Source organism: Notolepis coatsorum, assembly GCF_963971535.1.
Source record: "Notolepis coatsorum genome assembly, chromosome: 13".
Classification (NCBI taxonomy): Eukaryota; Metazoa; Chordata; class Actinopteri; order Aulopiformes; family Paralepididae; genus Notolepis; species Notolepis coatsorum.
The window spans coordinates 79,538,277-79,562,238 of NC_140177.1; the positions used below are offsets into that span (position 1 = coordinate 79,538,277).

At 42.0% G+C, this 23,962-nt stretch overlaps 1 protein-coding gene across 3 annotated transcripts in view; it reads left to right on the top strand.

Moving 5' to 3' along the window:
• Nucleotides 1–23,962, top strand: part of dis3l2 (DIS3 like 3'-5' exoribonuclease 2) — a 63,587-nt gene that overhangs the window by 17,283 nt on the left and 22,342 nt on the right. For all 3 annotated transcript variants that reach the window (XM_084328087.1, XM_084328089.1, XM_084328088.1), the window contains exons 9-12: nucleotides 16,199–16,372; nucleotides 21,461–21,540; nucleotides 21,979–22,091; nucleotides 22,264–22,371. In XM_084328087.1, the coding sequence (XP_084184213.1) occupies nucleotides 16,199–16,372; nucleotides 21,461–21,540; nucleotides 21,979–22,091; nucleotides 22,264–22,371 (475 nt within the window). The remainder of the gene's footprint in view (nucleotides 1–16,198; nucleotides 16,373–21,460; nucleotides 21,541–21,978; nucleotides 22,092–22,263; nucleotides 22,372–23,962) is intronic.

Below are 23,962 nucleotides of genomic sequence, written 5' to 3' on the forward strand. Positions count from 1 at the left end.
CAGTCAAAGATAATTTTTTTTTTAAATAGAATTGATATTCTCCTTTGGTTCATTACAATTTACTCAAGCCTAGTAACAGACACACTATTTCTGACACTGATCCATATATGTCCCTAGATTCAGATACCAAGAACATGCAAATAGCCCATTTAAAAAAAAATGTGTACATGTTTATTCTACGTCCTTATGGAATGAGTGACATACATTTTTTTTTTTTTTTTTTTTTTTTTTTTTATTATTATTTTTTTTTTTATGGATGGAAGAGCCGCACATTGACGGGCAAAGAGCCACCCCTGCCCTAGACCCTTGTCGTGATGATCTCCGGGAGCTCCGTGCGGAGAGAGGGGGTGTCGCCCTGGCAATCAATTGTTCTATCATCTGCGCCTGCAGCCGGTCGCGCTCTGCTTCTCGCTGGGCATTGGCGGCGTTGCGCTGTGCATTGGCGCGGTCTCGTTCGATGTTCTCTTCCGTCTGAAGGCGCCTCTCCTCCAGTCTTATGCGGTCGTCCTCACTCCTTTGCTGCGCCTTGAAGCGCTCTCGTTCGGTTGCAGAGTGTTCGCGCTCACTAAGGGCTTGCGCTTGGAGTTGCGCGTGAAGGCGCTCTCGTTCCGCTGCAGAGTGTTCGCGCTCGCTTAATTGTTGCGCGTGGAGGCGCTCTCTTTCCGTGGCGGAGTGTTCGCGCTCACTAAGCGTCTTTGGTTCTCTTCTCTTGGTTGTGTGTCGGGTTCTATCCCTGGAGCGCTTTCTTTATCCTGGAGCGCTCCGGGGTCTATCCCGGTGACGCTGTCTGGAGGTATAGTCATGTCATGTCCCACCTGGTCCCCCCGTGAGCTGAGTCAGTTTGGTCTGAACCCACTGGGGTCTCTACTGGCAGGGTCGCCAAGTCGATAGGATTGGACATGCTTTGACTATCCGCTTTATCCGTATTTAACGTCTGTTTAGATAAGCTAGGGGGTAGAACGAAAGCGAATTCCTCCAGATAGGGAGGTGGCTGACGTTTGCGCTGCGGGCGTTCTAGCTTGGGAGAGCCGCTTGGGGAGTGTTCACCGCTGGCCATGGTTAATATTAATATTATATTAAATATTACACTGATACCCTCCGGCTCGAAGGACCAATTGTAACTGAGGGGTTACAAAACCCTGACTGTATTAAAGATTGTGATATATTAAACCACTACTAGTTATGTACTTTAATTACTGGCCAAACAGTACATCAAATATTGATGGTGAACACCCACACAAGAACACGGCATTGACACATAAATTATATTGGAGGGTTATTTATTATTATTAAGCAACGTTAGGTTACAGATTGAGAATTAGGCTCGCGCTTGTATGGCGAAGAATATACGTAAAGTCAGTCAAGAGCATAAGTCAATGAGAATAGTAGGAATACTATGATGGGTCTAAGCTGACGCCACCTGTGGTATAGCAATTATATGGGCCACACCGGTACCAACTGGAGACACTGAGTTCCCTCCGGGGTGTAAGGCCGGGAGGGGTAGAGGAATGTTCGGGTACCCAGTCTGAGTCAACGAGGAATAAAGAGGCTCCAGATACAGGAGCCGGTGCTTGTACTCCCTTGATCAGCAGACAAAAGCAATAGTTGTAATCCAAGATGCTCGACAGCATTGACGACAGCTAGCCAGCCCCTTCCACGAGGCGGGCCCGAGTGGTGATCCTCACGAGGTTAAATTCCAAATGACAGTGGAATCAACGGTGCTCTTCTCCGGTAGTCACAGTCCCAAAGCAATATAATCCAACCAGAAATGGTTCTGCAATCGCCGACGCCGATTCTCCTGTGCACTATACTTCACATTAAACTAGGTCGAACTTGACGTTACTTCACTAAACTCTGACACTTTTACTATTCTATTCGCACATGTTCTAAACGCTCTATTTAGACGCAAGGTTGCTCACTTCACTGCACGTTGACTCGTGGTGAAGGCTTTACTAGTAATGAACGAATTGCTGCTGTTTACACCTGCGCCGTATTTATACCTAAGTGAATATCTAGTCCCAACCTCAGTTCTTGTCTCGTATTACTACGCAGACTCTGGGCATGTACTGACATGCCCGGAGTTGCCTTTGAACTTGCCGTTGGGGGCTTGGTCGTTGGCGCCTGGGGCCGCTGTCCAATAGGAGAGCGAATATTACTCTGGTTTGTACGCAGGTAAAGGGATATTCCGTGTATATATACAAATAATATACAAGATATATCAAACGATACATATATATATTCAGTTTAATCTGGCCCTTCACAACAATGGCTGTGTCTAATCTGCCCGTCGTTTATCAATGACTTGTTTGCAGTCAACATTGTCAAAACGGATTGTTTTTTAATCGGTTCATTTCCGTTTTTTTTGTATTTAATTTTTTTTATTATTTTTTAAACAAACGCATAAACAAACATGACACCATAAAATTAGATATACAAGCATTAACTAACAGTGCACATCCAATGAAATCACCATTTAGATAAATGTCTTATACAAGATATACCCCTAATACCTGCTATCTAATACCCTACACACATATTATGCTCTCGCTCGCTCCCCCCCCCCGGACCCCCCATTGGATAATCCATCCATTATCGTTCGCTCCTAACCAGGCACTACCATTATATGCTAGCTTTTATTCTCTCCACCACTTCTAACCACATTGTCATTTTGGATTCATTGAGACCCAAAATTCTTGCTGTAGATATTTCTAGATAAATCACTTCGAGATATGTAAGAATCCAGACCTTCTGGCACATTTTTTCCGGTTGGAACCATCGTGATGCCATCAGCTTTTTAGCCGCTGTGATACCAGACAAAACCAATCTCTTTAGCTGTATAGGTACTGCACACTCAAAAACATCATTCAGTAGTAATACAGAGGGGTGTACAGGTATATTCAGAGTTAAGAGATTTGATAATTGCTGGGTCACTTCTTCCCAGAATATTTTAACTGGTGGGCAGTCCCAGTACATGTGCATAAATGTCCCCTCGTCCCCATTTGTACATAAGGAGCATTTGGAGTCTTGTTTAAGACCCATTCTGTTTAGAATATTTTTTGTGTTTCACGCCATATCCGGATCGCATGAGTAATAATGGGGCCAAATTTCAGTTCACATTGCTTAATTGATAATTTGGTGTATACTATGTCCTGCAGTCTATGTGGTGCTACTATATTTACTTCTACATTTCTCCAGGATACTGATGCTTGGGGATCAAACCAGGTTGTCAGTGGTCTTAAAGTGTACGCCTTAAAATAGTGGAACAAATCTGGAAATGCCATACCTCCGTCGGCTTTGTTTCTCTGTGCGGTGGATCTTTTTATATTTTTTATAGCGTTTTATAGCATTTTGAAAAGCCCTAGTTTTTCAGGAAAATATATAGATTCTGTGATAAACGGCATTTACTGGAATATTCTGGCATACACAAACGTTTGTCATTTTTCGGCCTATTTATGAATCGTTTTCAAATAAACGCTAGATTATCAATAGTATATGTGTACTTATGCACGCTATAGAAGCGGGCTGAAATATCGATTCTCTCATTTCCTGATCAGCGCGCACACACGCATATGGGACACGTTGATATAGCTGTGAAAAAAGCTCTGATTACCCCAAGACTGGTAAAATAGATTCCTTACCTCAGATCAGATGTTATCCAAAAAGATTATTCCAATTCCTGATCGCCATTCCAAATATCGATCACGTTTATTGATTCAGCGTTGGGTACTGTAAATATATATTCCACGCGTCAGCGTTTCCGTTAGCCGGTAATTACCGGTATTTGACTGGCAAAATCTGTTGAAGTCCGACAAATTTAATCTCTCCGGTCATAGTGTCCGGTGAAAATAGTTCCCTCTGGGCACAGTTTGATTATTTGAATTGTATTTGGATGGGCTGGAGTTGGGTGGCCCCGATGAACGAAACAATCATTGCGTTTGTTGTCGTTGCTTCGCAAAGCAGCCGGTCTGGTAATGACGACGCTGTGTCAGTGAGAGCTTGCTGCTGGATTTGCGGAAGGCATGCAGCTGCAGACCCACAGAACCCACCAGCTTTGCTGGCACAGTGCGGTCCCCAGACCTGGAAAGCTGCTCTGCGGGTCTGCAGCTGGATGCTTCTTGCAAACTAACTGCGGCCGGCTCGCGCTGATATATCAGCTGCCAGCTCGCTGACACAGGATGTCATTGACCGGCTGCTTGGTGAAGCAACGACAAATGTAATGATTGTTTCGTTCATCGCATAGGCTATTTAATTTTAGCCTATTTTAATACAATTCAAATAATCAAATTGTGCTTAGAGGGAATTATTTTCACCGGACATTATGAGCAGCAGCACCAAGTCGTTGGGAGGTGGAGATATACATCACGGCGCAAACCCACGATAATGTTGCCGTCTCTCTGCCAAATTTCTCAGTTCTTTGCTTGATATAATTAATACAAATGTCCAATATAACGGAATTCGTTAGCTCATAAAAATGTGATTATAACAGACTGCTGTTTATTAAGGTCGGGCAGACTGCCCACCGACACCTCAAGTCGGCAGCAGCACGCAGTCTCGAGGGACTTATTTTATTTGGAATATATTAATGACTGTATATACGCAAAAGTAGTCTAGTTTTAAGTTAAAATATTATAAATGCCTTGATGATGTCATTCTTTATATAGACCTATCAATTGTTTTTAAGCTCAATAAACTCTGACCGGAATTTATCCCATTTGTCCGGTAGATTGAAATCTACCGGACACTCAGACCTGCAAAAAAAAATTCTAACGGAAACCCTGCCACGCGTTTTCCGGGCCGGCGATCAACTTGGGTCTCAGGAAACTGGCCCCCCCCCCCTTCATCAGTCTAAACTAATGGGGTGCAGTTACACGGGGAGAGACGATAGGGGGCGGTATCTTCCCAATTGAGCTCAGAGACTCTGCAACACTAGCGTGAGGCTCGATTGATGAAATATGAATTCAAATCGCCAATAAAAAAAATACGACAAACAAACGCTATATGTCGTTGGCGGCACTCAACTTGCGGCATGAACTAACGACTTATAGCGTCGTTGGCATCCAAAATGTTAACATGCAACGGCCCTGGCTCGGGTTGTCGTGCCCGCCGGCGGAACAGATTAAAGTCTAGCGGCTGGGGGCTGCATTTCTCGCTGAACATATTATATATAGAATTAGAGCCCTATTTGTTGCCGTTCGAATGCCATCTCACCCGAGCAAATCCGTGCCTCGGTTCTCGAGTTACATGACGATATGTCGGGCGTGCAACTTTTTACGCACAAGCGTCAGATTACCACCCCGGACTCCCGACGCTCTAGTAGGGATGGGCATTTTAAAGAAAAATCCAGATCGATTGATCGCATGCTATACTCGAGTGATCGTGTATTTTATTTATTTTTTACTTATTTTTGTTCATTCATGTATATATGTTTAAGGAAACCAACAAACAGTTATAATCGTACACATACATGTGAAAAAATATGTACCAATTTTTTTTTATAATAATATAAAATTTTTATAAAAAAAATTGTATCCTCTTTCACCGATTTTTCTTTGTTTTTCTCCCCGTCCCAATTTAGTCGTTGTGCCAATTTCCCCCCCCCCCCCCTCCCCTGCCTGGTTGTTATGCGCATGTTCTTCTACTGGTCGGTACAAGGGAACCCTGAAGTCATCCGCACGCTTCCTCCAACACGCGCGGCGACAGCCAGTGACTCTTTTCACCTGGCAGCGAGGACTCTCATTGGTGAAGCGTAACGCATGGGAGGTCACGCTGCCTTCATCAAGTCCTGCCTCCGCTGAGCAAGCGCCCAGACCTGACCTGTAGGCCGCTGTCCACAACGCCAGATTCCCACCCATGACTTCCCTCCCCCTAACTCAGCCAAACGAGTTAGTATGACGATCAGTCCAAGCCAAGGCAATGCTGACTCCGGGAGTCGAGACCACAGCCTCTTGCATTGGTGATGAGCGCAATCTCCGCTACACCACCTGACCGCTTATAATAAAACAATTTCATAACAATTTATAATTTCGATTTTTTGTTCTTTGATTTTTCTCATAGTTACTCACGCCCATCCCTACGCTCTAGAACTGTCAATCCTCATTGCCTATTGTGAAAATTATTGGTCAGGGTTGTAGCCAATGATACCCCACGTGGGGGTGTGCGAATAAGGAATCTAGGTGAAAGGTGACTAGCGACAACCAGAAGTGAAAAAAAAGTGTGAATGAATCGCAGTGGATGAGGAAATGTGTTCTCCAGCTTATACCTATTATTATTATTTTTTTTTTATATATTTTTTGCTACAGAAAGATGTGAGTACATAAGTTCAACTCAAGTTCAGCCCTATGTTACTCTATTTCATTAGCACTAAAAGTGATTTTCCTTTTTTGCATTAGTAACTTCAGAATGTTATCTTTCACGGAGTCAGCATTGCTTGGGGCTTGGGCTGATCGCTATACTAACCCGTTTGGTTGGGTTAGGGGAGGGCAAGTCATGGGTGGGAATCTGGCGTTGTGGACAGGTCAGGTCTGGGGGCTTGCTCAGCGGGAGCAGGACTTGATGAAGGCAGCGTGACCTCCCACGCGTTACACGTCACCAATGAGAGTCCTCGTTGCCAGGTGAAAAAAGAGTCACTGGCTGTGTGTCGGAGGAAGCGTGCGGATGACTTCAGGGTTCCCTTGTACCGACCAGTAGGAGAACATGCGCACAACAACCAGGTAGGGGAGGGGGGGGGGGGGGGGGGATTGGCACAACGACTAAATTGGGACGGGGAGAAAACAGAAAAAATAAAAAAAAGTATAAAGATACGCTTTTAAAAAAAGTATGCAGTCCTCAAGTTCAAGTAAAAAAAATTACGCGTTTCTGGGTGCATGTTAACACTTTGAATGCCGACGACGTGTATTGTCGTCTTATCATGCCCCCCGTTGAGTGCAGACGACGTGTATTGTCGTTTGATTTTTTGATTAGCGATCTGAATTCATATTTCATCAACAGTCTCCCGTTGGTACAGCAGACCCTCTAGGACAGGGATCGGCAATAGGCGGCCCGCGGGCCGACATTGGCCCGCCAGCAATAATTTCTGGCCCGTCAGGTTATTTTGAGAATATGATATTTATTTTACGCGCAGGAAATATTCACTCGGGACGCCAGGGTGTCTTTTATTGTGAAGCTGTATCTATCTACCGGTAGTCATCAATAGCACTATAGCCAATTGAAATGCTAGAAATGGTCACGTGGACTGGGAGAACCAATGGAATAGTCCCTAACGAACTTTCACTTCCGCGTTCGAGATGGAGCGAGTAACAAATGTGTTAAAAAACAAAACAAACATCTTTGGATAGGGAAATGCAACAGGGAAATATAACGCTTCTTTTAATAAACAGGAGCCATACTTAAAATACGGGTTTATTGCAACAGGTCGGTGATTCTTGCGTGCCGAGCCGACGTCCTCTCTGCATAATATGTGGCGACAACAACAACAACGAGGAAATGGTTGTTATTACAACTGTGTTAAAGTTGGCAGATAAAGTAGCTGCATTCAACGCCAATCTGGAATTGGAGGGCGGCGAGTGGATATGTGACATGTTTCAAACATTAGCAGGGATTTTGGAGGACTGAACAACAAACAAGGTATGGTGAGTCGTGTTTTCATGCATTCTGTCTTCTGATCTGTTCATCACCCGCCGCGGTGATCTGCAACAGCTGATCTGCTGTTCATGAATGAATGAATGAAAACTTTATTTAACAGATTGCAGAATGGGTACAATACAGTACGGCGCAATACACACAATTGTTAAGGGGATCTGCAACAGCTGAGAGCTGTTCATGAATGAATGGATGAGTGAGAACTTTGTTTGGCGGATTGCAGAGTGGGTGCAGTGCAGTGCGGCGCAGTGCACACGGTTGTTGGGGGGATGCAGACCAGAGAAAAACGTTTGTCTTTTTTCAATATCAGTATATTAAATTAGCCATTGTTTTTGATCCTGGCCCGCGAAGCAACGGCTTGGGGAAAATCTGGCCCGTGGGCAAATCTAATTGGCGACCCCTGCTCTAGGAGCTCAGATGGGAAAATACCGCCCCCTATCGTCTATCCCTGTGTAACTGCAGTCCATTCGATTATACTGGGAGATCCCTGTGGGGGGAGCCAACTGGCTCCATTATGCTGGCAATGGATCTGATGATGAGGGAATTGATTGCGAGTTGGAAAGCAGCGTGGAATATATATTTACAGCAGCCAATAATCAATCAATAAACGCGATCGATATTTGGAATGGCGATCAGGAATTGGAATAATCTTTTTGGAGAACATCTGATCTAAGGTAAGGAGTCTATGTTACCAGTTTTAGGATAATCAGAGCTGTATTCACTGAGATATCAGCATGTGCCGTATGCAGGCATTAAAGCGTTCCATCTTGGGACGGATATCCGTCCATTTGATTTGGAGATTCCGTCATTTGATTCGGAGTCGTGACGGATTTTAACCTGAGCCAATCAGAGGCGTCAAATATCCTTTTTTCCCCTACCGCGGCCGCACCAAACAGTCATTTGCGAGCAATCGGCAAATTCTCAGGCAAATGCAACCAACCAGAAGGCGAGATTGTTCTGAGTTTACAGCCCTTTCACCCGCCTCCGCTGTGCTCAGCACCAATGGGAAGCGCCCATTTTGAGACTCTCTAGCGCAGGGGTGGCCAACCAGTCAGAGACTAAGAGCCACAAAAAAATGACTGTGGTACCACAAAGAGCCACACCATATACCAGCGTTTCTTAACCTTTTTTTTCAGTCACGGCACCCTTCATGTGTTTATAGGTCTCACCCTCTGGCCTCTGAAGTTGCTAATGTCTTTTTTATTTGGGCCTCACAGGGTTAAAAGTACCCTGTGAGACCCACGGTTGCAAAATTACAAAATCACTTTTAGCCATTTAAAAAAATTATGTTTATTTAAAAAATGTTAAAGGGGAACTATTTTACTATTTCTTTCACTATTTGGGCAGTTTTACACAATTCCTGTGAGTCTATGGAACACCTAGGTTTTTTTTTAAAAAATGCATTGTTTTGTATTTCTAATCAAGTACTAAAAACCGCATTTTTCTACCTCAAGATCTTAAGCCGTTTTGAGGCTGGGCTCCAACCACTGTGTGGCCTGATGCCAACTGCCACATCAACTGCCACATTATTATGCAGCTGAGAAATCTCTGACATCACAGATATGCACATTTTCAGATGACTCAGTTCAGTGAGGGTGAATATTGTGAGAGGAGAATTGGAAGAATTCGCCAATATGAGAATTAGAGACATATATCCTATTAATATAAGTCCACATAGCTAAGAAACAATGGTAAACACTGAAAAAAGCCATTTATAAGATAGTTCCCCTTTAAGCACATGTATAGTCAATTGGTCCTGTTGTTCAGCCTCACAATGCTATTTGATAGTAAATGTGTTTATATGTCCCACCCTCTGGCCTCTGAAGTTGCTAATTTCTTTTTAATTTGGGCCTCACAGGGTTAACCTCTTAAGCCCGAGATATACAGTAAAAGTGTATATTTTCAGCATTATGTTTGTTTACCAATTATTTTAACTGTTATTAGTGAAATATAAGATTATAGAAATCTCAGGGCATTGAGTCGGAAACCGGCGCATATTGACAGGAGGAAGTGGCACAGCCAAAAGTGAGTGTAGTCTTTTGAAGGAAGAGACTCAGGGCTTTCAAATTTCGAAAAACTACCCTACCCAGCTCACACCAGCCCCTGTCAATCATCTGACTTCTGGATTTACTTTTTAATTTCTCTTATTTTTTGGGATTATCTCCCACAAACCTGAACGTTATTGCCATAAAACAGAACGCAGTTAGTTTCTCTACCTTTCTGTGAACGTCTTGCAAAAAACGGTGTTGCAATATGATGAAAAATGGTGGAGAAATTTACATTATAAAAAAGATGGCAGAATTCAGTACTGTATCTACAAAACCTTCTGTTTAATCATCTTCCCTTTATTCATTTGCTTAGATTTTTCAGGTCTGGTCAATTTTAGCATGGTGTTATTTACAGTCAAAGATAATTTTTTTTTAAATAGAATTGATATTCTCCTTTGGTTCATTACAATTTACTCAAGCCTAGTAACAGACACACTATTTCTGACACTGATCCATATATGTCCCTAGATTCAGATACCAAGAACATGCAAATGGACCATTTAAAAAAAAATTGTAAATGTTTATTCTACGTCCTTATGGAATGAGTGACATAAAAAAAAAAAAAGTTAAAAAAAAAAAAAAAAAAAAAAAGGGTAAAAAAAAAAAAAAAAAAAATTTATGGGTGGAAGAGCCGCACATTGACGGGCAAAGAGCCGCATGCGGCTCGCGAGCCGCGGGTTGGCCACCCCTGCTCTAGCGTCTAGCTCTACTCGCGAGTAAACTTGACTCATCAACAACATGCGGCAACTTTTACGAGACCGTAAGTTCATTTGACTTATTCTAGTCTAAAGAAACATATATATTACTATTGCTATTGATAAATCTAGGTAACGTGAATGCCACAAAACGAATGCCTTTTGTTAATCAGAACGTTATTTACGCGACAAGCAGTGTGTTGTTGTCGTTGTTGTTGTTGGTGGTGTTTCGTGTGTGTGCTTGCGCCGCTCGCTTTCTGATAAATGTATGAATGTTGATAAATCTAGATAACGTTAATGCCACAAAACGAATGACTTTGTTAATCAGAACGTTATTTGCGTTATCAATTGTTTTTAAGCTCAATAAACGTCTTTCTCCCATTTGTCCGGGAGATCTCTGGGTAACAGTACTGTATATTTGCATATCATATATGTCACAAATGTAACATTACTATATACCTGTATGTCATGTATGTCACTATGCATTGAAAACGGGGGACCCTGATGTAAACAAGACGAACGTCTTTCTCTGGTCTGCATCCCCTTAACAATTGTGTGTGTATTGAGCTGTACTGTATTGTACCCATTCTGCAATCTGTTAAATATTGATTGATTGTTATTAACAGATTGCAGAATGGGTACAGTACAGCTCAATACACACAATTGTTAAGGGGATGCAGACCAGAGAAAGACTTTAGTCTTGTTTACATCAGGGTCCCCCATTTTCAGTTCATCATAACATATATGACACACATGACATACAGATAGACAATACTGCTACATCTATACATTTATGACATACCAGATTTACAAATACAGTAGCCTATTGTTTGTGATACAAAAATAGTCTAAAAAGAGTATATACATTTGACGAAGAAACTGTACATTGGAGGTGGTTGGGTGGGATGGGGGGGGGTTGTAACTATACATTGGATTATCGACAAAACCTTACTTGGTCCCAAGAAGAGGGTCTCGTGTATTAAATAAAGTTTTCATTCATTCATTCACTCTGGATCTTGTAAATCCAGTAGCAATACACACAATTGTTAAGGGGATGTAGACCAGAGAAAGGCATTTGTCTTGTTTACATCATCAGGGTCCCCCATTTTCAATTCATAGTGACATTTATGACATACACAACATACATGACATCATGACATTTATGACATAGGGACATACATGCCTTACAGGTATATAGTAATAGTACTGTTACATTTGTCACATATACGATATGCAAATATACAGTACTGTTACCCAGATATCCTAACAGTAAATATATACATATGATGAGGAGACTGTACATTAGGGGGGGGTGAGTGAGTGGGTGGTAAATAAATATATACAAACGGTGGTGAGGAGACTGTCCATTGTTCTTGTGGCATAATTGCGAAACGTGTTTAGTCCCTTGTTTGTATGATAACAAGCCGTTTAGTTCATGGTTCAAAGTGGGGAGGGGTGCTAGCTCGCCATCAATCAGAAGCTAGCCACAAGACTTGCATTCACGCTCTCAGCACACAACAGTAGGGTCTATAGTCACAGTCAGGACAGTAGGCTCGCTCTACAAGTAGGCTCCCTTAAAACGCTAACGCTATTAAAAAAAAATACAGTAGAGGTTAAAATAAGAATATGACTTGCTTTAATCCCTGCGTATGTGTGTGTGTGTGATGTTGAGGAAATGAGGGAGTAGATTTTTCAGCCCGCTTCTATAGCGTGCATAAGTACACATATACTATCGATAATCTAGCGTTTATTTGAAAACTATTCATAAATAGGCCGACAAATGACAACGTGTCTAGTGTATTCGAGAATATTCCAATAAATGCCGTTTATGGGGGAATCTTTAAATTTTCCGGACATTTTCCAGAGAACAATAGCTTTTCGAAATTCTATAAAAAGGATATGAACCGATTATTTAAAAAAAAAACTTTTAGACAATGTTGACTGCAAACAAGTCATTGATAAGCGACGGGCAGATTAGACACATAGCCATAATTTAAAACATAGATAATGCGTTTTTAACGCTAACATTGAAGTGGATGATGGCATTCAAGGGGGTAAAAAGGAAAACAAGGCCGGCACTGATAGTGTTAAGAGGTTAATGCTTAATTAGCTTTATATATATACTTTTGTATCCATTTTATAGGTTGAATGTGTCGGCCCTCAGTCCTTTCTTATTTGCAGTAGTGATGGACAGGCTGACAGACGAGGTCAGGCAGGAGTCCCCGTGGACCATGATGTACGCAGATGACATCGCGATCTGTAGTGAGAGCAGGGAGCAGGTGGAAGAGAACCTGGAGAAGTGGAGGCATGCACTGGAGAGAAGGGGGATGAGGGTGAGCAGAAGCAAGACCGAGTATATGTGTGTGAATGGGAAGGAAGCCTGAGGGGTGGTGATGATGCAAGGAGTAGAGGTACCAAAAGTGGACGAGTTTAAGTACTTGGGGTCAACAGTCCAAAGTAATGGGGACTGTGGTAGGGAGGTGAAGAAGAGAGTACAGGCCGGGTGGTGCGGGTGGAGAAGGATGACGGGAGTGATCTGCGATAGAAGGGTACCAGCGAGAGTAAAGGGAAAGGTCTACAGCACGGCAGTGAGACCAGCTATGCTGTATGGTCTAGAAACGGTGGCGCTGACCAACAAGCAGGTGGCGGAGCTGGAGGTGGCAGAGATGAAGATGTTAAGGTTCTCTCTGGGAGTAACAAGGTTGGACAAAATCGAAAATGTCTACATCAGAGGAACGGCCCATGTTGAGCAGTTCGGGCAGAAAGTGAGAGAAGCAAGACTGAGATGGTTTGGACATGTGCGGAGGAGGGAGGTGGGGTACATCGGGAGGAGGATGCTGGAGATGGAGCTGCCAGGAAAGAGGAGGAGGGGAAGGCCCAAGAGGAGGTTTATGGACACAGTGAAGGAGGACATGCAGGCAGTGGGAGTGACGGAGGACGACGCAGATGACAGAAACAGATGGAAACGGATGATCCGCTGTGGCGACCCCTAACAGGAAAAGCCGAAAGAAGAAGAAGAATGTGTAAACATTTGAAATAAAGTGAACACATGAGATAATAATAAGCAAATGAGTGAGGTCTAGACTCTAGACCAGGGATCGCCAATTAGGTTTTGCGGCGGGCCAGATTTTCCCCAAGCCGTTGCTTCGCGGGCCAGGATCAAAAACAATGGCTAATTTAATATACTGATATTGAAAAAAGACAAACGTTTTTCTCTGGTCTGCATCCCCCCAACAACCGTGTGCACTGCGCCGCACTGCACTGCACCCACTCTGCAATCCGCCAAACAAAGTTCTCACTCATCCATTCATTCATGAACAGCTCTCAGCTGTTGCAGATCACCGCGGCGCCGGCGGGTGATGAACAGATCAGAATGCATGAAAACACGACTCACCATATTGTACCTCCTTGTTTGTTGTTAAGTCCTCCAAAATCCCTGCTAATGTTTGAAACATGTCATATCCACTCGCCGCCCTCCAATTCCAGATTGGCGTTGAATGCAGCTACTTTATCTGCCAACTTGCCTCGTTGTTAATGTTGTTGTTGTTGTTGTTGTCGCCACATATTATGCAGAGAGGACGTCGGCTCGGCACGCAAGAATCACCGACCTGTTGCGATAAACCCGTATTTTAAGTATGGCTCCTGTTTATTAAAAGAAGCGTTATATTTCCCCGTTGCTATCCAAAGATGTTTGTTTTGTTTTCTTCAACTCACTCGCGAGTCGCATCTCGAACGCGGAAGTGAAAGTGCGTTAGGGAAAGAGACACAGGGCCCGGTGGGACTATTCCATTGGTTCTCCCAGTCCACCTGACCATTTCTAGCATTTCAATTGGCTATAGTGACAGACATGCTTTTGATGACTGCCTACCGATAGATACAGCTTCACAATAAAAGACACCCTGGCGTCCCGAGTGAATATTTCCCGTGCGTCAAATAAATATCATATTCTCAAAATAATCTGACGGGCCAGAAATTATTGTTGGCGGGCCAATGTTGGCCCGCGGGCCGCCTATTGCCGATCCCTGCTCTAGACCATTTCATGGTTGCTGCCAAGAAGCAGCTGAGGCTAAATGAGAAGCTGTTTCATTAATTTGATCTTGCTCGGAGAGACGTTCTCACTCTAGCACAAACCTCACTCAACGCACACAGAGAGAGAGGAATCAGGAGGAATGGAGCGACTCAGAAAGTTTCAGGTTTTCTTTTCAGCCAGTTTTACAAATGTTGCTACTAATGGTGAGTAAATTAGTTATCATGCAGGCATGCTGTTTTGTAGTTGGCTAACATTATGCATTAGCAAGCATTGTTGTGTGATGATGAACGGCAGTGTTAACTCACTGTTTGCAAGCCTGTTTGTAGCCTATGTTGTGCGGATGTCGTCCGGTAACATTAGATGGATTTGTATTGTCTTGTTGAGAGTGAGAGGATTAGAAGGTGTAATGGGCAGATGCTGCGTGGCATGCGGCACCCTGGACAGTTGGCTATCATGGCAGACCACTTGGAACCATGTTACTTAAAAAAAAGAAATCGTGTCTACTCGTAACTGTTTAATGACAGTGGATAGTCGGCCCTCAAAATAACCATTATGCACATGTCCATATGAAATTTATAAAGAGAGAAGGTTCCCAACCACATCTTTTATCGTGATTTATTTCCCTAGCGCTTTGGTCGAGTGACCTTTTTCCAGAGGTGTAGTATGAAACATCTCTTTATAGAAAGCATGGCACTTGAGACAAAACACTTTATATCCTATATAATTTTATATGAATTCCCCTAGTTTCTTTGTTTACATACATTGTTTACAGCTTGTTATATTATGTTTTTATTTTGTTCTTTTTTTGTGGCCATCTTGGTCTATATACACATTGTCAAGTATACTATATATACTTATTGTTTGTGTCTTGTAAGCCCACATGGGCTGGGCATACAATACAATACATACTAGGGATGTCCCGATCACGTTTTTTTGCTCCCGATCCGATCCCGATCATGTGATTTTGAGTATTTACCGATACCGATCTTTCCCGATCCGATCAAAAATATTTTTTTTTATTTTATTCAACAAACATGACCATGTTCACGTCTTAAACTCATACTGAGGCCTTAGTTTTGGTTTTAAATTGCATATCATTCATTTATTTATTGTCAGAGCAGAAGAATTTTGCCAAAACAAACCAATAGTATCCAGCTGCAGAACGGCAGACCAGCCACACTCTCGGCCCCAAACACATTTCCTTTGATTTAATTATACATCAAATGATTTATGTCAAGGATTGCAATGCCTCGCTTGAATGAAGTTAACTTTTCACCTGGATAACGTCAACATTCAGGGTGCATGTAATGTGAGAAATTGGGATTAAAAAATAAATAAATAAAAATAAAATTAATTTGGGTCTGAGATTTTGGCTGGTCTGCCGTTCTGTAGCTGGATACTATTGGTTTGTTTTGGCAAAATTCTTCTGCTTTGTGTGACAATAAATAAATGAATGATGATATGAATTTAAAACCCAAACTAAGGCCTCAGTATGAGTTTAAGATGTGAACATGGTCATGTTTGTTGAATAAAAAAAAAAGTAAAAAAAAAAGATCTGATTTTTATTATTTTTATTTATTTTTTGCCGATCCCGATCTTCGGAAAATCACGTGATCGGATCGGGACATCCCTAATACATACATCTGTATGACACAAAAATAAAAAACATCAATCAATCAAATAGACTTTAAACTTGGGGGGTTGGTGAATACAGTGGCTTTCTTGTTGCTATTCTTATCCTCTCTCTGCTTTGAAAACCTCCCTTTCATCCGTCTTTGTGTTTCCAGTCGTCTGGCTAAGACCCTGGGCCAAGCTGGGGAGATAGAGCCGGAGACTGAGGGTATCCTGACTGAGTACGATGTGGACTTCTCCGAGTTCCCTGATGATGTGTTGGCCTGCCTCCCGCAGAACCTGCCCTGGACTATCCCCCCTGAGGAGCTACTCAAGAGGAGAGACCTGAGGTGATGATAACCTTTATACAAGTCAGTAGCCTACAGGACTGAGGTCAGTTCACCTTCCATTTAATTAAATAGGAGACGGCAATGTTATTCAGAATTGGAACACTTTATTCACCAAATTAAAATGTACAGGAATTTTGTCTTGGTGTCGATGGTGCATAAACTGCTGCACAGACAGCTGATCAGTTTGATGTCATGGTAGTTGAGGAGGTGAGTATTAGGGATGCTCCGATATTGGTATCGGTATCGGCCGCCGATATCAGTAAAATAGCTGGATCGGGTATCGGTAAAAAAATATATATATATCGTATTTCTTTTTTTTATATAAATAAAATAAGAACCATTCAGTACATTTATATCTGTGTTAATTTGTTACATTTATTTTCACTAAGTTAGGAAAGTAATGTTTTAAGTCAAGTCTGATGTTGCCTTGCACAAAATAATGATCCCAGTCTCTTCCACACAGTGACAGTGAGGCATACCGTTTATTGAATGAATGAAGTAAATTTTTTGTCTTTGTTTACAACAAATCAAAAACCCACTTGTGATCCTTTACAATTCTTAAAATAAAATATATATATTTTAATATTAACACTTTAACTGCCGGAAGACTCTTTTAGGCGTCCTTCCCCGCCATGCTCAAGTTGCCGAAGACGCCGTAACTCGTCTTTGATATCAATATTTCAAAAATCTGTGATCGGAATCATATTTCCTTTCCGGGGCCCTGAGACACAAGTGTGATCTCCTCTCAATCCTCTAGCGGTTCAAGACCGCCATCTGGTGGCCGATCGGCAGATCGAAAAAACGGATGTTACCTTTAACCCGGCAGGACTCACTCCATATGTGGTCCGGGCACTCGCTAATGTTAGAGAGACTCAGTCTTCACACAGTGAACATCGATCGCTGCAAATAACTCGAAAAAACAACATGATTTGGACGTATATATTATTATACAACCTGGAAATGGACTGGATATTTCTATATCCCATAATAGGAAAATGTCTGTTCCACGCTCATCGCCCAACGGCGCGAGGAAGATACGGTAAGATTCAGCGTTATTTTTCAATGTGTACGATACTAACTGCTATGATGAACATTTGACCCACATTAGATGAATGGTATAACGCTGCCCACGGAATTATAAACGCCCCCTCGCCCATCCGGTCAACATCAGATGATGCGTAGTAACTTCCAGAAGTCCGTCCAGTTGGATTTTTTTATATCGCGCCGATTGCTATCAAACTATATTTGATCATCAATATAATGCATTTGGGGCTATAAATCACGTTCTGGAGAAAGCTGCAGAAAGAGATGAAAACATACTTATACTTTAGATCATATTTTAGTATGAATATGTGAATGAAAAAGTTTAACGTTCATACACCCTGAACAATACATATAGGACATTGAATGGGCCCTAATAATGGCAATTTAGCAATAGAATTTAAAAAGTTATAGCCCTGCAAAGAAGGGGAACTTATCCATAGACAAATAGAGCTGGCAACCTATGGTATATCATGAAATTAGCCTTAGGCAATCAAAGTGTTAACACTATGATCGCCGAGAACGAGTTTACACGTCATTCCTAGCCATGCTCATTCTGCCGAAGACGCCGTAACTCGTCTTTGATGTCAATATTTCAAAAATCTGTCATCGAAATCATATTTCCTTTCCGGAGCCCTGAGACACAGTGCAAAGCTCCACTCAACTCTCTAGCGGTTCAAGAGCGCCATCTGGTGGCCGATCGGCAGATCGCCAGCCGGAAATTAACCTTTGAACCGGTAGTGCTCATCCATATGTGGTCCGGCCACTCGCTATCATTAGAGAGACTCCGTATTGACACAGTGAACATCGATCGGTGCAAATAACTCGAAAAAACAACATGATTTGGACATATATATTAATATATAACCTGGAAATGGATCGGGCATTTCTCCATCCCATAATAGAAAAAATTCTGTTCCACGCTCATCTGCCAGCGGCGCGAGGAAGCCACGGTGAGTTTCAACGTTATTTTCTAACGTCTTCTATACTAACTGATCTGATGAACATATGACCCACTCTGGATGAATCATCTAACGCTGCCCACGGAATTATAAACGATCCCCCGCCCATCCGGTCATCATCAGATGATACGTAGAAACTTCTAGAAGTACCTCCAGTTGAAATTTATTATCTGGCACAGATCGCTATCAAACTGTATTTCATCATGCATATAATGCATTTGGAGCTATAAATCAAGTTCTGGAGAAAGCTGCAGAAAACGATAAAAACATACTTATACTTTAGACCATATTTTAGTATGAATATGTGAATGAAAAAGTTTAACGTTGCTACACCCTGAACAATACATATAGGACATTGAATGGGCCATAATAATGGCAATTTAGCAATAGAATTTAAAAAGTTATAGCCCTGCAAAGAAGGGGAACTTCTCCATAGACAAATAGAGCTGGCGAGGGATGGTAAATTATGAATTTAACTAGGGATGTCCGATATTATCGGCCGACCGATATTATCGGCCGATATCGGCAGTAAAATGTGATATCGGAAAATATCGGTATCGGTTTAAAAACAAAAAAAAACAATAACAGTATTTGTTATATATATATATCCAGTGAAATTATTAGTTACCTGAAATTATTCAGTTTTTTGGATGGGGAAACCCTGCATATATCGGTATCGGTTGATATCGGTTGATATCGGTATCGGAAATTAAGAGTTGGACAATATCGGAATATCGGTATCGGTAAAAAAGCCAATATCGAGCATCCCTAAATTTAACCCATGGCGATTAAAGTGTTAAAAAGAAAAACATGAAATTTTTTTTTGTATTTTTTTTAAACTCAACATAAAATTAGACACACAAGCATTAATAGTAAACATCCAATGTAAATCACAGGACTATACATTCCATTTGAATCAATATAAATTAGAGCTGCCCACGGAATTATAAACGCCCCCTAGCCCATCCGGTCAACATCAGATGACATGTAGTAACTTCTAGAAGTACGTCTAGTTGGAATTTTTTATATCGCGCTGATTGCCATAAAACTGTATTGCATCATCAATATAATGTATTTGGGGCTATAGATCACGTTCTGGAGAAAGCTGCAGAAAGAGATGAAAACATACTTATACATTAGACCATACTTTACTATGAATATGTGAATGAAAAAGTTTAACGTTGCTACACAATGAACAATACATATAGGACTTTGAATGGGCCCTAATAATGGCAATGTAGCAATAGAATTTAAAAAGTTATAGCCCTGCAAAGAAGGGGACTTTCTCTATAGACAAATAGAGCCGGCAACCTACGGTTGATAATGAATTTAACCCATGGCAGCCAAAGTGTTAAACATTTTTATCTATGCCCACCTCTAATATAAATGTAGTTTACGAGATATATACCTAATACTTGCTATCTAATACAATACATACATATGCTCTTGCTCGCTCTCCCCCCACCCCCGGACCCCCACTTGGATAATCCATCCATTTTCATTTGTTTCTAACCAGGCACTACAATTCATATGCTAGCCTTTATTCTCTCCACCACTTCTAACCAGATTGCAATGTTGGTTTCACTGACACCTAAAATTCTTGCTGTAGATATCTCTAGATAAATCACATCGAGATAGGTAAGAACCCATACCTTCCGGCACATTTTATCCGGTTGAATCCATCGTGATGCTATCAGCTTTTTAGCAGCTGTGAGACCGGATAAAACTAGTCTCTTTAGCTGTATAGGGGCTGCAAACTGAAAAACATCATTCAACAGCAATACAGAGGGGTGTACAGGTATGTTCAGAAATAAGAATTCTGATAATTGCTGGGTCACTTCTTCCCAGAATATCTTAACCGGTGGGCAATCCCAATACATGTGCATAAATGTACCCTCATCCCCATTTGTACATAAGGAACATAGAGAAACGTGACAATTTTTTTTTTTTTTTTTTTTACTTTTTTGGAAAAAATAATTGGACAATGGGTATCGGATCGGTATCGGCCGATACCCAAACCCAGGTATCGGTATCGGGACTGAAAAAGTCGGCTCGTTGCATCCCTAGTGAGTATACTGCTGTATATAATGTGATCACACCATCCATGTGTATTACAGTAATATTCTGCTGATGGATAAGTGAACTACCAATTATCCCTCCAAAAATCTTTTTGGAACCAGGATACAGAGTTTGTTGCACGGGAAGCTAGGGCTGCTGCGGTATTGATTTTTTCCTTACCGCACAAATATGCGAAGCTATTGAAACCGCCGCGGTAACCGATTTTTTTTTTGTTTTTTTTTAAATAAAAGTTTGAATGCATTTTTTATTTTATTTTTAGTAGTCTATTCTTTATAGCATATAGCCTGCCTCTAGTCTAAATGTCTATCTTTAGAGGATGACTTTGCAGCATGAATATTGTTTGGGATTCGGCAAGCATGCATTCGTTATTGAAAGTGAAACACAGACAACATAGGCTACTGAACAGTGAACACTGTTTATTGACGCTTGCAGTGAGGTACAACGTGAGGCTCACTCGAGGTAGACTGTGGACGGGTCTGTTGAGGAGCTGAGGCGTGCGCCTCTCTCCCCTTCCCGTCGACCAAGAGTGAATACCTGTAGTCCCCAGGGCTCTGTCCCGACCGGTGTCCGGATCCCCCCCGAAAGGATGGGTGAGCCGCGGCCGGGGAAGACCGGGCGAGCCCGACTTAACGAGAACTATAAAACCTGAGCGCGGTGTGGCTCCGGCCCCTCGCACGCCGCCGCGGTTCCCAACTCCCCTCTCCCTCGGGGAGAGGCGGGGGGGATTCGAAGTCTCCCCTCTGGTTGTGCACCGTTCACTCTGTGTCGCGGGCAGGGGTGGTAGCGCCCGGCGGTTACCCCCCCCGACCCATTATTATTATTATTATTATTATTATAAAAAAACAGCAGTGATGCGGTATTCAGCTTAACTCTGCGGTGGGCGTGATGTAACAGCGATACCGCGGTAACCGCGGCAGCTCTACGGGAAGCAGCAAGATGATTAGTGGTCAGCAGACACTACAGATCAAATAACTTAAACAGATGGTTGTGTTGTGATGATTTCCAGGAAGGAATGTATCTTCACCATAGACCCTGCTACTGCTAGAGATCTGGATGATGCCTTGTCCTGTAAACCACTCCCAGACGGTAAGCCGTCATCGCATTACCACATATTGTGATGATAAGTCCTCATTAGTGCTAAGGCAGGGCCTTATCTTTTTCTTTTTATATTCGCAAGTAGGAGGTAAAAAAAAAGAACTTCTCCAGAGTCAAACAAGAAGATACCAATTTCCTCTCTGTGCGTTCAGTAGAAGGCTATCTGCAGTATAGCCTAGCTTAGCACAAATTAATGGAAGCAGATACGTACCAGCTAGCCTAGCTGTTGGCCAAAAACACCTCTTCCGGAGTTCTAAGCTAGGCTAGTAGTCTGTATCTGCTTCCATACATTTTTTATTTGTGCTAAGTTAGGCCAGCTTGCAGTCGGATAGCTTTCTACTGATGGCAGTCTTTTATTTAACATTTCTTTAAAATGTTTGACTATTCCTCAATTCTTTGTTCATTGTTCATTGTTTATTGTTTACACAGGTAATTTTGAGGTGGGAGTTCACATTGCTGATGTGAGTTATTTTGTGGAAGAAGGCAACACTCTAGACTTCATGGCCAGTCGGAGGGCCACCACTGTCTACATGGTGCAGAAGGTCAGTGTTGGTTAATAACATCCGATGCTAATAAATAAAGAAATGCAAAATGAATGAAGTATGAAATATTTTTGTACAAATATCTCTCTCTGAACTGAATATTACACCTGTGATGTCCCCTATAGACTATTAGTCATTTAGTCTCACAGTGAGTTACTCCCGTCCTCCTCAGGTGGTCCCCATGCTGCCCAGGCTGCTGTGTGAGGAGCTGTGCAGTCTGAATCCTCTCACAGACAGACTCACCTTCTCTGTCATATGGAAACTCTCGCCCCAGGGGAAGGTATGCTGTTGGTTCAGGTTTACAGTGTCATCGGTACAAAGCACGAGGGAAGAGTGACATGCCTGAAAAGGAGCGCATGCTACCATTTTTTTTAACTCTAGGGTGAGCATATTTTCAAACCCCCAAACCGGACCCTTAACACTTTCAGTGCCAGCCATTAGACGCAGCCCTCTGTAGCAACGCCACCGCTAGATAGATAGGGATCCGTCACCTTGTTTGTAGAGCTATAACTATATTTTATATTATAGCTATGGATACAATACTATGGCCCATTTGACATCACCTATCTATCGTTCAATATGTGAAAAAGAATACATTTTTCCATCCATACGTTTCCGTGTTAGACCGTGGTGAATACAAGTATGGTTTTAGATCCTAGGGTAATTCATGAAATGCTGAGCTATAGCCCTAGACGTCAATTCCACTATAGACGCTAGGGTTGTCACGATACCAACATTTTTGTTTCGATACTACCGGTATACCAATATTAATTTCGATACTTTTCGATACTTTCGATACTTTTCCTCAAAATCAGGGAAAAACTCTCGGATGTCATTATTGTTCTTTATTTTAAAACAACAATGAGCAATGACAAGAATAAATAAATTAAATTAGGGATGTCCGATATTATCGGCCTACCGATATTATCGGCCGATATCGGCATTAAAATGTGATATCGGAAAATATCGGTATCTGTTTTCAAATTTATATATATATATTTTTTTACATTTCTATAACCTTTATTTACCCAGGCAAGCAAGTAAGAACAAATTCTGATTTTATTTATTGTCAAAAGTATGCATAATGTTGTGTTAATTCCACAACAAGAGATATGTAATGTTAACACTTTAATCGCCGAAAACGCTGGAACTCGTCTTTCCCCGCCATGCTCATTCTGCCGAAGACGCCGTAACATGTCTTTGATATCAATATTTCAAAAATCTGTGATCGAAATCATATTTCTCCTCCGGGGACCTGAGATATACTGCTGAGCTCCACTCAACTGTCTAACGGTTCAAGAGCGCCATCTGGTGGCCGATCAGCAGATCGGCCAACAGGAAGTGACGTGCCAAACAGGAAGTGCTCATCCATATTTCGTCCGGGCACTCGCGATCGTTAGCCGGACTCCATCTCGACACACTGGATAATCAATCGCTCGCCCTAACTCAATAAACAACGTTATTTAGAAGTACCGTACTTTTCGCACTATAAGCCGCACCTGACTATAAGCCGCAGCAGCTAAATTGAACGATGTGTACATATATAAGCCGCACTGGACTATAAGCCGCAGGTGTTTTAATGTTTAATTACCATATGTAATTAGCATTGGGACACAATACTGTCGGACAAATAACAAGAATTAACTCATTTACAAGTTGTATTAAGTTTAGCAAATAAGGGAACAGATAAATAACATTTCAATGCAGTCAAAAAAGCAATATTTAGATTTTAACATTTTCGGGTTTGGTCACGTCGAGTCACATATAAGCCGCACCATTATATAAGCCGCAGGGTCGAAAAATGGGGGAAAAAGCCGCGGCTTATAGTCCGAAAAGTACGGTATATAGTATTATACAACCTGGAAATGGTT